We start from the raw sequence: 18,213 nt of genomic DNA, 5'->3' as shown, positions 1-18,213 counted from the left end.
TGATGTACATTTTGATCAGTTCACCCTGAATTAAAGGTACAGTCAATAAAGTCATCCAGGCGCCCTGTTGGTGCAGGGGTAAAAAAAATTCATCCACCAGGGAGCAGATTTTGCTGCTCTCACAGCTTGGTCTGTCTGCACTGACCCAAAAAGGTCTTGTCATGAAGATTGAGATAGAAGTGAACACAGTGACCTCTTGAGGATGCTGTTGTGAGCTGCTCAGTAATGAGCTGGTTCCCCTCTCAAAAATTCTGTTTTATTCTTAGCGTTTCTTCTGATTTCTTGGACACTATCAGTCATTTGGTCTTCTTCTGCATTCTCGAGTTCCTGCTGCCTGAGCTAGTCACTTCGCAGCTCATCTTTGGGGGCCATCTTTCTGATGTGTTCCTAGATCTTGGTTGTTTCATCCTGGACAGTGGCTCTGATGCTCACCAGTCCCCAGCCCCCCTCGCTACACTTAGTGTACAGCCTCAGGGCGCTGGACTTGGCATGAAACCCTCCATGCATTGTGAAAAGCTTCCTTGTCTTGATATCTTCTCCTTTGGCAAGCGTATTGTACCGGCAGGGTATCTGATGACTGGTTGATGGCTCTGACCTCATTTTTATATTTATCTGTATACTGTTATGAATTTATGTAGTAGGTTGGAATGTTTACTTACCAGGCCTAAACATCCAGAGGGTTCATTGATACTACTTAAATTGTCCACATTTCCTGTTAACATTTTTGTGGGCTGCACTGTGACCATTTGTCTTTCCTGTTGTCCTGATAAGAGGAATTTCCCTTCCCCCATTTACACAAGACTTTCTCGACACAAATGGATTGTTCTGCTTCATGGTGTTGAGACAATAACATATATTACTAGAGGGCTATCTTTGTGCAAATATATCTAACATTAATCATATAGTGTCATTACGTCATATAATACTGATACAGAATGCATAATTTACAGAGAGAGGCAAAAACATTTTCCATCATGCCCCACAACCTTTATTTCTCTTGTACAAAGACCAGATGATGCATGACACCATAACACTGATGAAACTGAATGCTTTGCATTTTTCCCTTTGTATGAGAGAAGAAACGAGTTTGTGTGACGGCAAAGTCTCTTGTGACTTTATGAAATATTTATACATTTTACAAAAACATGAATCACAAAAATAGATTTGAGGGTTCTTTTTGGTCTGTGACACTATTTAATGTTAGGGATCGGCATGAGGTCAAAATGTGGGACAATGTTTGGCACTGCAGCTTCGACAAATATTTAAGCTGCTCAAAGCAATGATGTTGAAGCGTCAGGTCACTGTGGACAAAAATAGACACCATCAGTCAAACTTTAATCTTCTTAAACATCCATTGAAGGGTAACTTTGGTGTTTTTCGACCTGGACCCTACTGTCCCAATTTTTTTCTAATGGGAACAGCAATTTCGAGGCGTTACATCCACTAAAAGTGCTCGATTTTGCCACTGACAGGCTCAGATTATTATTCTAAGTGTCTGACAACATTATGGAAAGGATCCCTACAGAGATAGACCTTTTTGTTAAAGGGTAAGATCCTTTTTGTTTAACCAGAAACAGCCCCAAAATCTCTATCGCTGCAATGTAACCACTCAGGGCATCGTCCCAGTCAGCGTGCGTCCACTTAAGGTGCTTGGTTTTGCCACTGACAGGCTCAGATTATTATTCTAAGTGTCTGACAACATTATGGAAAGGATCCCTACAGAGATAGACCTTTTTGTTAAAGAGTGAGATCCTTTTTGTTTAACCAGACACAGCCCTGAAATCGTCATCGCCAAACCCACCAGACTCCATTTAAATAAACAGTAATTTTAGTGTGTATAGAGGCAGCATGTTTTCACATCTAACTGGGTGAATTAAGGGTTAATTCCAGCCAAACTAAAATTGGTGTTTGTTGAGACAGAGGAAAGACAAAGATAAATGGTTTGGTGAGGTTCATTTTGTTTCTGTCGGCTTTGAATGAAGTGTGTTTTTATGGTGATAAAATTGCTGTTTATTTAAATGGAGTCTGGTGGGTTTGGCGATAGTGATTTCAGGGCTGTTTCTGATTAAACAAAAAGGATCTTACTCTTTAAAAAGGTCCATCTCTGTAGGGATCCTTTCCACAATGTTAACAGACACTTAAAATAATACTTTGAGCTTGTTAGTGGCAAAAACAAGCACGTTTAGCGGATGTGACACACATGCCCTGAAACTGTTTTTCCCCTTAGTCACTGAGACACAAAAACATGGGAAAATATGGTCTAGGTTTTCAAATACCAAAGTCACCTTTAAACACTCCAAGACTGGTTTTCCGATTACAGAAGCAGCATGTACTCATAGGTTTTACTGCACCAATAAATAAACCGTTTCTTTTTCCCTTACAAAATCACTCCATCTTACGGTGTTGTTTGCACTTTTAAAGAAATAAAAAATACAGCCAAGAATAAAATTTCGGACATGGTTCAGGACAGTAACGTAAGAAAATACAGCAAAAGAACATTATAAAAATACCAAAGAAAAATCCGAACACTGGTGAGGTGAGAGTGTGAGACGACTTTTCTGTGTGTGTATTTAAACCAACATGGAAAAAACACGCCCAGTGATGATGACAAACTTTTGGGAAATCCAGCCACAGAAGCTAAATAATTCCATCCTATCCAGGTGTGACTAAGTCATTAAGGAATCAAAATGCCCCACACTTGTACAGAACAAATAAACCAAAAGGCAGTGAGACAACACTGAGTCAAGTGTGAACATGTACATCTCGGTGACTTGCAGAATAATGTGGCACAGAGCCACGTGTCCATGACATCACATACAGTACAAACCACACAGTTTTCCTGCGTGTTTTAACGATACACAAAGCAATGCACTGGACACAAGCACACTGAGAGAGTCCTCACAGAGTCGTGAATCATACAAAGTCCCATAAAGACAGTTTCTGCTGAAGGGCTCTGCTGTTTTCTATTCTTTCCGAAGAATAACCACACAAGATAAACAAGGCCCAGTATATCAAATATACCTCGCTGCGGCTTCATACAGCTCTCACTGTATTATGTTCAAAGTAAAAATTAAGTCCTTCTACAAAAATACTTTTTTTTTGCTGTGTAAACTTTTGCAACCAAAGGCACTGTCTTATCCTTCCGCTCTTCTTCTTATCCTTCCATGCTCATATCATGATGTGATTCATCCTGACTCGTACCATGATCTCGCCTTATATGGAAACTCTGACGTTAAAAGAACACCCCCCCCCCCACCAAATTACCACGTGTATATCAATTACTCACTCTGTGCTGTGTCGAATTTGTGAAGGAAACTTCTTCTCACATGCATCCACAGTGAACAAAGAATCCAAAATCAGAAAGTTCCTGATGAACTGGAGTCAAAGGCGACAGTGTTTAACACCAAAAAAACTTATATCAGCTTGATTTACAAACTCTCACACAACTCCCAAAGTCACATTTATCCAGTCGTGTGCTCAGTACTTCCCAAACAGACAGTGCTGTCCAACGGCAACTGAATTAAAAGTGAAACCTATTGATGCTCTCTTCAATGCCAGACTCCATTGACAAAAACAGTCATTTAAACTCGCTGAACACCGGAGCTGCTGGACTACTGCTGCCTCAGTCAGTTAGGCAGTTTGTGTTTTTGTGTGACTTTGGTGCCTTAACGGGTTAGATCAGATTCACCAAAGTCACACAATAACACAAACAAACTCACTGATCGAGGCAGAGGTAGACCTGCAGCTCCTACATTCAGGGAGGTAAAATTACTGTTTTTCTCAATGGAGTCTGGCACTGAAGAGAGCATAGGTAAGTTTCACTCTTAGTTCAGTTACCCGTCAGATAGGGCTGTCTGTTTGGGAAGAATTGAGCATATGAATAGATAAATGAAACTTGGACTATACTGTGCGAGTTTTGTGAGAGTTTGTAAAAGGATGTTTTGACTAGGGCTGCCCCCTAATAGTCGACTAAACGCTAGTCAGCCAGAAAGGTCAAGATTTCATTGGTTGTTTTGTCGCAGAGAAAAAAAACATGAAACTCTATTAGGAGCTGCACCTTCAAGAATAAATCCAAACCTATATGACTGGACCATGTGGGAATTTAATCTGCAAGGACAGACACAGGAAGTGTCCACGCTCAGCAGTCAGACAGGAGTCAGGTTAATTTCCAGGGCTGGTACCTGCGGTTATTCCACAGGCTAGTTAATAACATGTCGGGCAGGAAATCCAAAGTGTGGGATCATTTTGAGAAGGTGAAGGACAAACCCAAGGTGATATGTAAACTCATCTTCATTGGTCGACTACAAACATGACGTATCATCTGAAACATGGAAGTAGCTACATGCCCATTAGCCCACAGCGTCATTAACAGGTGGCTCGCTCAGTGTGTGGCGTGCACTTGGAGATAAAATATAGGCCTATATTAATGAAGGTTCATTAGTACCTGCAACTCAAACCACCAAAATAAATCATTTAATAATCAAATCTATATCATAAACATGCAGGAGACTAGTCGAGTAACGGCCCTAAATGATGACTATTGGTCGACTAGGAAATTTCTTAGTCGGGGGCAGTTTTTGGATTCTTCGTTCACCGTGGAGGCTCGTGGTGAGCTCAATGAAAGGGTGTGACATTGATGCAGAAATGTCCATTTTGGAGGTGACGTATTTCTTTTATACTGACCATAGCCTCATCTTGCACCAACCCAGCTCTTGGAGTGACGTATTCTCACTGCACATACTAAAAAACACTCCCTGTCGTCTTCATGAAATGTGCTCAGCTCCTTGCTACAAAATACTGCGCCCCGTGAAAATGCTGCCCTTGAAAAGTAAAAAAAAAAAACATGTTCATCATTTTTGGAGGGGAACAACAATGCTGTTGCAGTCTCCAGGGTTACCCAATGTAGGTCAGTGTTAATAACTGCAGTCTGTGCATGGAAACACAAAGGTGATCAAATGCTGATGATAACGGTGCCGTGGCGGCACAACAGAGCAATTAAAGAAAATGTTCCCTTTGAAAAACAGTTAGTTTAAATACACAGCGGCTCACCTGTGTACATCCAGCTGAGATTAAATCAAAAGAATGTCGAAACTCCAGTTTTGTGCCTCAAAGACAAGCTGAGACAAATCGAGCTGTGCAGTCTGACGCTCACTGGAGCTGCTGTGCTTCTATATGATGAGATAACATGTTTTTAAACTGGTCGAATAAAGCAAGCTGCTAACATGTTGTCTGAAATGTTTCTATTAATATAACCTCCACTGTGAAGCCTAATGAGCCAGGTCTGGAGAAGCAGTAGGGTTTGCAGTATGTGTTACATAACATACGAGTATCCTCTTAATCTGAGTATGAGGTATAAAAGACTTCTACCTGTTTCTGGTGCCGATAGCTGTCATTACTGTGTATTTTTAAACACATAAAAATCCCTTTCATGCTTGACATAAACATTGCACTTACACAATGTGAAATAAATTAGACGACAACTAATACTCTAGTGCAACTACACTTCAAGGAACACCTCACCCACAAAATGATCATTTGTATGTCAATTACTCACCATGTGTTACGTTAAATTCGTGAAAAAAAAATCAGCTTTTCTTGCGTGACTCTGTGGCGATTAAAGAATCCGGAAGTGCAGAACATTCAAAACATCCATTTACATACTCTCACACAACTTGTGCCGTACAATCCAAGTCGTGTGCTGAGTACTTCCCAAACAGGACAACGTTTTCCGACAGACAACTGACCGGAAAGTGAAACTTCTCTAAGCCAGACTCCATCCATAAAACAGTAACTTTACCTCGCTGAAAAGGGGAGTTGCTGGTCTACCACTGCCTCGATCAGTTAAGCCCAGTTCACACCAAAGATTCTCGACGAGACGAGTTGAAACAGGCAACTTCTTGCAATGCGCCGTTCTGCAACGTTCTTAAAACCTGCCAGTTCACACCAATGCAACTAGATGATGGTGTATCACCTCTATGTAACAACTCTCTGTGCTTCTGTACTGATTTGCAGCTTTTCAGGTTTATTTTGTGGCTGAATATAATTTGTAGCTTCTTAAAATATGAGTGAGGACAGTGACAGTAGCTATGTTTCCATCCAAAAGTGATTTGAATCATTGGGAAATGCGCATTAAAAGAAATACGAATCCTGTGTGTTTCCATTAAATGTACGGACTTTGGTGAAAACTACAAACTCACGCGAGTTTTCTGCAGAAACAAAACAAGTCTTGCATTCTTCTTCTTCTACGTTTTCTGGCGGTTGGCAACCAGCTTGTAAATGCATTACTGCCTTCCCGACCCGGAGTGTGGATATCACCATGGAGAGAGGTGCGCTACGTCAGACTTAATTCAAACATAACTGTTTCCATCCCCCGTTTTGCGAATCAACATTTTTTCGAATCAACCAAAACCTGGCTAAAGCGAGCGTATTTTAGTTTGTGCGAATCAGGGGATTTTAATTCGAATTTTGGCGTTTCCATCATAATTTTCCAATGCGATACTTCTAGATGCGCATCTAAACAGGCTGATGGAAACATGGCTAGTGAGATACTGGCTACAGCTGCATTTGTAGTGGTGATGAAACTATGAAAAACAGAAACAAAACCAGCATCAGATGGACTGTATTCATGACAAATATGCCACAATAATACAAGTAAGCAGCGCCAATTAATCAGTCAATGAGAATGTGTGTTTGTAGGAGGGCATAAGCACATACAGCAAGCAGCAGCAGCCCACCATCCGACACCGGCACACTGGTAGGATGGAAACAGAGGGCTCGGCAGGGATGGACCACCTGCTGCAGCAAGCGAACACGCCGTCTGCGGTCATTTTGACTTGACCAGAAACAGGTGACGTGCTTTACGTTCTAAAACCAGCCACTGCGATTTGACCAACAGAGTTGCAGGTGACACCATCAGCCTGCTTGAGTCGAGTTCACACCGCTGCAACTTTTCTCTCCAACGTTCTAAAGCGGTTTCGTCTGGTCACAAATCTTTGGTCTGAACTGAGCTTTAGTTTGTGTTACGACGCTCAAGTTCAATCAGGAAGACTTTCTTTGTGCTCATCCATTCACAACTCTTTCCATCCCACTCTCACTACTTCCTCTAATCAGCTGACTATGGGTGTTCACTCTTCTAGTTATCCAATCAAACTTAACCACGATCTCTATCAGCCAATCAGGAAAGCACTGCAAAATTTTCTGCTCTCTCCTCTGCTGCTGCCAGCCATCATTTTAGGCAGAATCTTCGCGCCCTCCTCCACCTTGCTCACCTCCAGCCATCGTATCCAGAGTCCAGGACAAGCTCAACAAAGACTCATTCCTCTACTCATCCAGATCATCGGCACTTCTCCATCTCATCTTCACCACCTCTACCACCACCAGTGTCTAGACCCCGGGGGTTCCCTATTCGACTATGGATTCATCACCCTCCTTAAATCACACCATCTCTACGGGGTCTAATCACCAAAGACTTTCCACATGTTTATTATTTGCACGTTAATAAATATTCTTTCTGCAACAAAAAAACGAGTCTCTCCGGATTGAAATCTAGTCGTATGCTCTGTAAAACACTTGCGCATAAACAGTCGAGTAGTGTGCACGCCACTCGTGCAGAATTGAGACTTTGTAAGATGATGTTCTGATAAAGTTGTTGAACACGGCCTCCTTTTACTCCAGTTCAAGATTTTTTTTTTGTTCCTGGATTGTCTGTCTGACCACAGGGTGAGTTACTGACATACAAGTGATCATTTTGTGGGTGAACTATTCCTTTAAAACTAATATCTAGTAACACCTTGTTGTAACTAATCACCCGCCGTCCGCTGCATCTGTGTCATGACCAAACGGGTTTCTACGACATCGCAAACAGAGTATGGCTCCGTGACATCACTTCGGCGTCCTGCTACAAAGCCTGTGTGATCGTCACAGTTGGTCACAGCACGACTGTGACGTCACAAATGACAGGCGTGGCGTGACATCAGCGTTGCGAGTGCTAGACACTCACTTAGAAGCGCTGTGTGTAACTCTGGAGAAAGATGGCTGATTGTTGAGTCTCATTCCCAGGTTGTCAGATACTGACGCTTTGGGTTGCTGCTTGGGTCCGACTACCAACCCAAAGCGTCAGTATCTGATGACCTAGAAATGAGACTCGACAGTGAGCTATCTTTCTCCAGAGTTACACACAGCACCTTAGGGACTACACTGAATGTGCAACATGTAAGGGACACGTGCTGTTTGCACAACTCTAACTTGTGTGCTTCTTGTTATCTTTGTGATTTCATAATTGATAATGGCTGTTAACCTGGATTCACCTCATCAGTGTGCTTTCTTGGAGCGTCCCTAACAATGTGCACATTCAGTGTACAACAGACAGGACTGGAGAACACATCTGCAAAGCCCAGAACAAGGGGGAGGTGTCACTGTTGCTGGAGTGTAGCATTATCTCATTACATAAAAAATGGTTTGTCTGTGTGTGCCTGGGTCAGTTTAGTAGAAACACGAGTCACTCATTGAGGACCGAGTCTGGTCTGTCGTAGCCAAAGAGCCTGAAGTCAGGTTCGTACAGCTTGTAGAGTTCTCTCCGCGCCTCCACAGGCACTGTGCTGAACCAATCAGCCTCCCAGCTGCTGGCTGTGAGGTTCCTATGGGAGGTGGGGAACTCCACCACGTTGTCCACCCGCAGCTGGCGCAGTAGGTGCTCGGCATCCTCCTCCGCCGTCTCCAGGTGGCCCACAAAGTCATACTGAATCTGGCATGGATGGCAAAGCCGATACACCTGCCGCCAGTGCTCGTTAAAGGGCATCTCCTTCTCTGTCTGAGGGTCCAGGAGGTACTGGATGAAGTGGGAAAAGGAGGGATGGATGCCCACGCCGAACGCCTCGTCCACAGAGGCAGGGGGCGTCGGCTGGTTGGCGTAGCGACGCAGCATGACCTGTGCAAAGCGCCGGTAGAAGTCTTCGTTGCGCAGCTCGAACTTGTTGCGGTAGGCTGAGATGAGGCGCACAAAGGGGTCCCGCACAAAAATAAACTTGGTGTACTTCTTCAGCTTCACCTTTGAAAAATGAAAGAGGATTTTATTAACATGTAACATCTCATCACCACTCATACAACGGACAATTAACAGAGATGGTGGAGGCGTGAAAATATGAGACAGAACTACTAATACCACGCTTAAAGATAGGGGTGTGCCATATCATCTCATTCACAGTAATACCAGTAGAATTTTTAATATGACATGAAAAACTCGCGATATTTCAACTTGTTGACAAATTGACGTCATGCTGTTACCCACGGCAACAGCAAGCATGGCTGAAAGCAAAATTATTACAGACTCCACGGTGGTTCCAAAAAGAGGAGCAGCTTCAGTAGTGTGGAATAAACTGTGGCGTCCTGAATGTTTCATGAACAGCCCCGGACTTCTCAGACTCTTTTAGTGACTTACAGCTCAGAGGGAACTCAGTCAGCGGCTCCTCTCTCACCGTGTGCACATAGGAGTCGATGTCGACGAGAGATTTTGTCATAAACCTTTGGTAATGTAAACCTACGTGATGCTCACGGCTCGACAAAAAACTACACCTATGTGAATGTGTGATAGTTGTGGTATCATAACAGCCTGTCACAGGTTACAGAGTGATGATTAGACGAGATTGTTTTGTGATAAAACTTGTGATTCACACTCACATTTAAACCATGAAGTAGACGTCAGAGGACTCTGACAATGAATGGTTTCCCGTGTGGTGAGTGACCTTTTGTGAATATTGACTTTATTTAAAAATAAATCTGTGGCCAGAAGCACACAGTGACCCAGGTTGGGTTTCATTTGTCTCAGTGACCTCTGCATCATTACGTGACCTCTGGAGTTGCACCAAAACACATCTCTAAAAATAAAACTCACGTCTTTGTGTGGGAGGGACAGAACTGCCAAGTGTGAAGAAAAGCTAGCAGATGGAATAATATGATAAAAATCTAGGGCGAGTCTCGAGCTTGAGCTTGAGTTTTGTGTTTGCATTTATTGTTGAGTTTGTGTTTTGTACTGTTTCTTTGACATTTGTTGTGGTTTCAGGCATTGCAAATTATATTAGAGCAGTGGTTTTCAAACATTTTGTGTCCAAGGTACACCAAAGGGCAAGACAAGATCTCATGGCACACCAGTGTTCTGCAGCACACACCACTGGCTTGTGTGGCTGTGGATTATGCTACATACTTGTCTCTCTACAAATAAACATTAAAAATAAAAACATATAGTTTAGTATCTGAACTGACCTTCATGAGGTGCCTCGCAAACTTGCCGTAACGTTTCCAGAACTTGTTAAAGGTAAAGTGCATGCTGCTGTTGTGGACCAGGTCTCTGGGGATGGCCATCGGGTCTCTCTGGGGAACACCGTCCCTCAGCAGGCTTTCGCTGAGAACTATCATGATGCGCTTCCAGTTACTGCACGCAACCTGAGAGTGGGAAGGCAGGGAGCACATGTCAGAAGTCTAAAATAAATACTCAGTTATTACAGTGAAATGGGTGGACGCTGGAGGACGTAGGTGGGATTGTATTGCCATAAAGACGATTGGACATACTGATCTGTTTCTTGTCTGGTCATGTGAAAAATACATTTTAACCATTTTAAAAGAGCACAAACATCAACATGAACATAACTAAAAGGAGATAAAATGTTGTAGGAGTTTGCATACCTTGGGAACATAGCAGTAGATGATACCGTGCCTGTCGTCCACAATAAGGTGATCCAGCTCCCTGTTGGGAATGTCGTCAAACGAACGGTTTTTGCCAGGAAACACCACGCTGTCGTTAGCACACATCTCCTGAAGCAACTTCCGCCGCTGCTCCTGGATGTACCATTTGGTGAAGCACAGACAAATGTATTATTTATTAAAATATATGTAACCAGTATAAATGGATTAATAGTGTCTGGTCAGATTCATCTCGTCTATTCTTTAATCAGTAACTCCTGACTTTAGTCCTGCACACCCTCACAGGTGTTCCCACTTATTCTGGCTGATTAGACCCCTGCACGTTTTAAAACTTGGTGAAGATGTGCTGCTACACAATCCATTAAGAATGATAAAGCTGTAAACTGTCCCACCCAAACAGGTGCAACAGAAGTGCTAATCAAACAGTGTCCAGGCTGTCCAGTACACTAATTAGGCAACATAAGGGAAAACACCTGTGCTGTTAAGCCGTAGGTCTTTAAATAGAGAAATGGCAACTTTAGACTGTATTTTATTTTAGCATGTTACTTGCCAAGCGTTGGAGATATCAGCTGTAGAGATGTCTGCCTTCTCTCCAATATAATGGAACTACATGTCACTCAGCCTGTGGTGCTAAAAGTGTCAAAAATATACATCTTAAAAACTCAACAGCAATGTCTCTTTCCAGAAATCATGACCCAGTTACTCAAGATAATCCACAGACCTTACTGTGAAGGAACTATTTCTTTCTACCAAACTACAACTGTATCACTGCACAGAAGAAGTGTGTACCTATCAGCCTATCTATAATAAACTAGGGGTGGGAATCACCAAAGGCTCCACGATACGATATTATCACAATACTTTGGTCATGATACAATATTAGTGCTATTTTAAACATGTTGCAATATGCTGAGTATTGCAATAAAATACTTTGTGATACGTTGTGATGTATTACCTTTTTTCAACGGCAAATAAAGTCCCCCAAAGGAAAATTTTGTCAGCATATAATAAGATGAAGTTTTCAGTCTGTTCATCTCACTTCATTTTTTTGCAGCACAATGTATGAAGTGGACGTAAAAAGTAATTGATTTTATTATTCAAGTAGGCTACCTAAAGTTAATTTTGTATTTGTAATATCAATAATTTATTTAATTTCACCATATGATGATACAATTTTGCCACACAAAAATATTGCAATACTATGCTATATCCATTTTTTCTCCCACCCCTATAATAAACCCATTTAATTTACGGTACACAACACTGATGATAGGCTGCCACCAATGAATCCTTGTACAATCATGTGAGCTAGCTTACACTTAGGGCCTGTTTATACGGTTCCGTATATTTCACGTAACCGGCGTTTTTCTTGATGAAAACAGAGATTTTCGAAAATGGCTTCCAAAGTGAAAGTTTTTAAAATTATTATTATTTCTATGGAGATGTGCAAACAGGATAGGCAGAGATTTTGGAAAACGATGACGTTGCAACCCAGTTCGCACATGCCCATCAGGCGCCCGGGAACCACAACAACAATGGCGGATATATGCCGGGTTGTTTACGTTTTGTTAGCACTTTTGGGACTACTTACGAGCTTACAAATGAACTTAGCGCTGCTGCATCAACATCACCGCTACATCTGCGAACAAAGACGTCTGCTGTGCCCAATATTAGTAAGTGCATAGCAGCTAACTATGCTACATAAGGTTAAAATGCAGTTTATCATTGTTTTTATCACTAGCGCCAAGAGGAAAACAAATCACTGTGCATGTGCAGAATGTTCCTCTATGGTGTTTGACATATGGCGTATCGCCACCTACTGGCCTGACATGCTAACTGCAGCAAAAAGCTGCCGTTTCTGCATTTTCGCGGAAACAGGGATATTGTTTTCACAACTGACCGTGTAAACCGGGATTTTTTTTTTATACGAGATAAATAAAAATCTGTTTTTATTTGTATCGGTATCCGTGTAAACAAGGCCTAAATTACTGTGCAGCACTTATCTATAACAATGAAGTGAACCAGAAAACTAACAATTTGTGCAAGAGACTCTGCCATACATCCACCATGGAAACCACTGGCAAAAGTGCAAAGGTTGAGGCTAATGCACCTCGAAATGCTACAACTGCTGCTGACTTAGCAGCCACAGGCCAAGTGCAAAGAAGAGAAGACCCAAGTGCAACTCAGTTGCTATAAGCTAAGGGGTCCTTGGCCCGAAAAATGTTGACGACCCCTGTTTGAGACTGATAAATAGCACTACAGGTAAGAGGAAAATATGTAGTTTTGATTTTGGGGTGAACTGTCCCTTTAACATTTTAACATTTAATACTTTTAGTGCAATTAAAGATAATAATAAATAATATTCCGAGGAAGAAGAAGAAGAAGAAGGAGATGATATTAACCTGTCTCTCACGGAGCTCAGTTGCCACTGGAGTCAGGTGAATTTTCCACTCCCGCCTCGGTATATACCGCTCCTCTGCTTTCTCCGATTGGTTACTTGTATCAGGTGGCGCAGGGTCTGTGGGCTCCCCAGTTCCCGGCTCTAAGAACTGGTTTACGAAGGCGTCGATGTCGGACAGGAAGGACGGGGTCCGGGAGGTCTGAGGCCCCTGGTGAGGAGGGTGATGCGGGATCTTGGGGCCCGGCGACACAGGAGTGTGCAAATACAGGTGCGAGGCTCCGACATCGTCCCAGTAAATGATGATCAGGAGGATCATGAAGGCCGAGCCCAGGACGACAAAGATGCGGAACATCCTGGACGTTCCCATGGCGACTGCTGCTCGCTACAGGATCACCATAGCAACTGACTATGACTTGATAAGGCGTTTACAGCGTCACCATGGCAGCAGATTGAAATAGTTTTTATATGTGATCGCCGGGGCAACAGATTGGAGTTATAGGGTTCTTGCTACAGGGTCACCATGGCAACAGAGTCAAGGTCCAGGAGCTCTCTCTCTCACCATGGCGATAGATAGACGGCAGCTAGAGCAGAGTCTGTGGCGGGCTTATCATGATGCTGCTGCACTGCAGGAGTGTGCTGTACAGGAGTGTGACTGGTCATCCATGGATAAAGTCTCACCTCTGCTCCACGCCTGCAGCACCCTGCACACACACACACACACACACACACACAGAGGGAGAAAACCACCGTTACATAGTCCATCTTTCTCAGGGTTTAATAAAAACCTTAGTCTCTAAAATCAAATTATGTGCTTGTCTAATCACTGAGCAGCAAAATGTCACCAAAAATTATTGTAACACAGACATTATCACATCTAAATTGGATTTTTTTTGTGAGAACATTTGAACAAGAAGAATCACCGACACACAGATGAGCTCACAAAAACGCAGGGATTTCAGCAGCGAGCGAGAACAAAGACAATTTAATGACAAACCAAGTTACATGTAAAGTATACAAATAGACCAAGTCTGTGGACCAGCACTTTGAAGATCGTCTAAGTGTTCACATGTGTTGCTGAATTTCTTGTGTTTCTAAATTCAAGCATCTAGGTAGAGTCTCACACTTACAAAAGCCAGTGTTGTAGCATTAAAGATCGGCCTTAGTCTCAAAACCACTTTTTGAAGGTCTCTGTCTCAGACTTGACCACATTTTTACTCGGTATTGTCTCAGTCTCAGACAAAGAGGATTTTATTTCAAGACCAGTCAGGACCACAAATGCAGGAATATCACTACATTACACTTGCAAAAAAGGAGTGTTAAATAAAGATGATTAAAGGTCCAGTGTGTAGGTTTTAGGGGAATATATTGGCAGAAATGGAATATAATTTAATAAGCATGTTTTCTCTAGTATATAATCACATAAAAATAAGCATCATTGTGTTTTCATTACCTTAGAATGAGCTGTTTATATCATAGGGAGTGGGTCCTCATCTGAGATCGCTATGTCGCACCACTATATTTCTACAGCATCCCAAAGGGGACAAACTGGCTCTAAATAGAGCCATTTACATTTTGGTGTTTTCACGTGAGTCACTGTAGTTAACAGCCCCTCCACTACAAGAGCATGGTGAAACTGTTTTAATCAGTGTTTCACCAGTTTACAGTGTTCCCACACATCGTCACGGACAAAATTTCAAAACTTTTCCATGACGTTTCAAGGACCCGTAACAAAAAAAAAAAAATTCTCACCCCACTTGCCCGGCATTTTTCAAACAGATCACATTCAAACTCATTTCAAACATAATTTCAGCTATTGGGCAAACATGTTTTATATCTGTAAGTCATGGATAAATGGTAATATATATATATATATTATATACTAAGACAGGTTTATATTTTGTAAGACAGATATTTGGTAATTAAGGATTTTTTTTGTGTGACAAAGTTAAATGGTAATAAAAACTATATATTTATAAAAGTCTAGGGTATACGTTTATCTATATAAGGAAGCTGCCTGTTTCTTTTCACTCAATAACTCAAGGAGAGGGGGTGTAATTTAATAAGGATATACTTCCTCCCACTCCTTTTCGGTTGTGTAAATCAAACTAACTGTACATTGACAATTTGCTTTCACATTATGCTTTTGAATTTTTGTAAATACTACTGTCTGTCTGCTTGTTTGTATATTCGTGTCTTTATTTAACATGTCTGAAATAAAGATCAAATATTAAACATAAAAGGGAGAGACAGAATGAGGGGAGAAAATGAGGAAATAAAACGTTATCACACAATGACGCATATTAGAGTTACGTTGTGCAGTCAGCTACAGAAAATACATTTACTGTTATGTTACATTTTATGGAAGGTTATCCACGGAGGATTACTGTGACAATTTCATTACACAGAACAAATTTTTATCACTTTTCCAAAGTGATAAAAATGGGAACGCTGGATTTAAATCACCGTTTGTTTAGAGAGGAACAGACCTCTGCCGATAATTCAGCTCACAATAAAAAACCTCCTGAACAATGACCACTGACGAAGTTTCAGCTGGTTGAAATCTGCAATCCTCACCACTAGATGAGGAAACAAGATTGCCTCTGCTCTGCTAAGCCTTTTCATGATTTTATCAAGTCTTTTTTCATGGTTCACTTATACTTACACACATATATACAGTATGGCAATAAAAAAGTGAATGAAGAGGAATATTTCTTTGTTTTCTGTTGGTGTCTTTGTGGGAATGTGGATCTTTCAGATTAATTTGAGGACTGACTGTGGCTTGTGCGTTCCACATTTTATCATAAGTGTGTCATGCAGTGTGGGACGCTCTGGCCTGGACTTGGTCTCAACCCCTTTATGTCATGTCTCAGTCTCTATACACTGGTTTTGATCATGATTTGGTCTCAGTTTAGGCGGTCTTAATGACAACATGACAAAAAGACGGACTACGGATTATCAGGACAAAATAAAATACGAAGGAAAAGTTCTTATGTGAGTGAGGTTTTCTTGCTCTTCTGTTAAATAAGGCTTGAAAACTAGAGCAGTGTGAGCGAGTCTGACAGCGCATTGGCTTCACATTTTTGAACTGAATTTCTCCTTCACCTCTCAGAGTGAACTCAACTCCCACTCCCAGCAGTAAAATCACAAGTGGTTGTCAAATGTGTGCATGCCAGAGGGCTCTGCATACCAAAAAGTAATAACTTTTGCACTGCACAAGTATCCTGCTGTACCCATACCAGGCTTCCTATAGACTATGGTACAGCATGGGCACATTTTAATACTGAGCAACCCTGAGGTAATAAAAGCCCCTATGTTAGCAACCTTTGAAAGAGGGCCAGTAGCAAATATTTCACACACCTAACCAAGATACGTTCCGCATGTACACTGAAGCTTACTGTGCTCATGCAATGCACAAAATAGTCCACGGTGAGCTGAAGAAAGATGGCCTGTGTCTGCTCTACCTGTGGCTTATCTTAGTCACAATTTCTTACTACCACTTTATCTACAGACTGTCCTCTCCTTCTTCTTGTGCTCAGTTTAAAAGTCACAGGGCGTCACTTTTCCATTCTGACACTCTTCTATATTTGGAGCTCTCATGCAACAGTCGTCATATTATTTCCTCTTTCCTGAAGCTGAGAGGAGACCATTGACATGGAAAATCATCATTCCCCTCTCCAGAGGCTGCAGACTACACTCCTCTTCCTCTTTGCCACACCAATGAATCGACTGCTGTCCCATAATGTGCATTAAATCAGGCATAGCAAGGACAGGACGTATGAACATGTTCTGTCAGCGGTGGAATGAGGAAGGTGGATTTACTGAAATTAAAGTTAGAAAAGAGAGCACTCTTACCCAGTACTACATGCTAGTTTATAGGTCTACTTCAACTCCACCACAGTTCAGAGGAAATATTGCAGGGATGCAACTGAAGATTATTCTGATGATGGATTAATCAAATGACACTTTTTGTCTGTAAAATGCCAAAAAATTGGGGAAAATACCCGCTGTAAGGAGACATCTTAAAGTGAAGATTCTCGGACACAGACAGAGACTTTCTCTCTGCTTGAGCCAGCTCCTCAGGTCAAGACTCAGTCGACCTTTTACATCAAAAGGAGAAGGGACACTCCTTCGAGGATGGCAATCACATCTTGGCCAGAGAAGATGGACGGTTTGTAAGAGGAAGCCATTTACGTCAAACTAGCACAACCATCGTTAAAAAGAGGAGGTGACCTAAGGCACCACTTCCCCAGACAGCTTAACACCCTTTCACACCTGGAACCATCTCACCCTAATGACACACATGATGGCCGGGTGGGTCAACAACTCTTGTGTGACCTCACTGCCTCTTAAAGGGTTCACACCCACACAGAGTTTATAGCCTGCAACTCGGCACCAGTCAATTAGAACTGAAGAAGCTTCTTGGATGAGAGGTGAAACGCACTTCGAAAACCACATCTTTAGATGTGCTGTTTTGTCCGACCAACAGTCCATAACCCAAAGATATTCAATTTACCTTAAACTGAGAGCCGAAGCCGTAAAACACATCATCTTCACATATGGCTGACAAGATTATTGGAGTGTCTATATGCTCCTGGGCAAAAACAGTCACACTGCAGGTATTAGGCTGTATCCCCATGACACATCATTATGGATCACACTGCCTGTTGTGATAAGTTAGTGCTCATTATGTTGGCGCTTTGAGGCTGGAAGCAGTTAGGATTAGTCATGGTTGGGGTTAGTACTATCCAATCTTGGATTTTCTCCGAGGTTAAAGTGGTAAATTTACGAGAAAAACTCGCACATTTACTGCCAGAGAGTCAGGAGATCTGGGTTAGGAGATGAGTTAAGCACAGGACTGTCACACAGGAGACTGGGGTTTGAGTCCCGTGTGAGTCAAAGTTGTTTTAGGATGTATAAAGCTGCTGAATGCACACTGTGTACTAGGGCCGTAACGGTACATGTATTTGTGTCGAACCGTTCGGTACGCGACTTTCGGTTCGGCACGACCCTGTACCGAATTATTGGGCACAGGATATTATTTTATTTTATTTTGTTTTATTTTAATTCCGTTTTTGTGAGCCGAACCATTTAAAATATCTAGTTCCCCGACGGACATA

General features: G+C 42.0%; 1 protein-coding gene across 1 annotated transcript in view; it reads right to left on the bottom strand.

Moving 5' to 3' along the window:
* Nucleotides 1-970: 970 nt before the first annotated feature.
* LOC126405484 (carbohydrate sulfotransferase 12-like) overlaps nt 971-18,213 on the bottom strand; it is a 21,354-nt gene continuing 4,111 nt past the window's right edge. The window contains exons 2-5 of the mRNA XM_050069239.1: nt 13,098-13,797; nt 10,678-10,830; nt 10,258-10,437; nt 971-9,046 (exon numbers count right to left, since the gene is read on the bottom strand). Of these exons, the coding sequence (XP_049925196.1) occupies nt 8,498-9,046; nt 10,258-10,437; nt 10,678-10,830; nt 13,098-13,463 (1,248 nt within the window). The 5' untranslated portion in view covers nt 13,464-13,797 and the 3' untranslated portion in view covers nt 971-8,497. The remainder of the gene's footprint in view (nt 9,047-10,257; nt 10,438-10,677; nt 10,831-13,097; nt 13,798-18,213) is intronic.

This window comes from Epinephelus moara, chromosome 18, assembly GCF_006386435.1.
Source record: "Epinephelus moara isolate mb chromosome 18, YSFRI_EMoa_1.0, whole genome shotgun sequence".
In the NCBI taxonomy this organism is placed as follows: domain Eukaryota; kingdom Metazoa; phylum Chordata; class Actinopteri; order Perciformes; family Serranidae; genus Epinephelus; species Epinephelus moara.
This window is presented reverse-complemented; position numbering and strand designations above follow the sequence as displayed.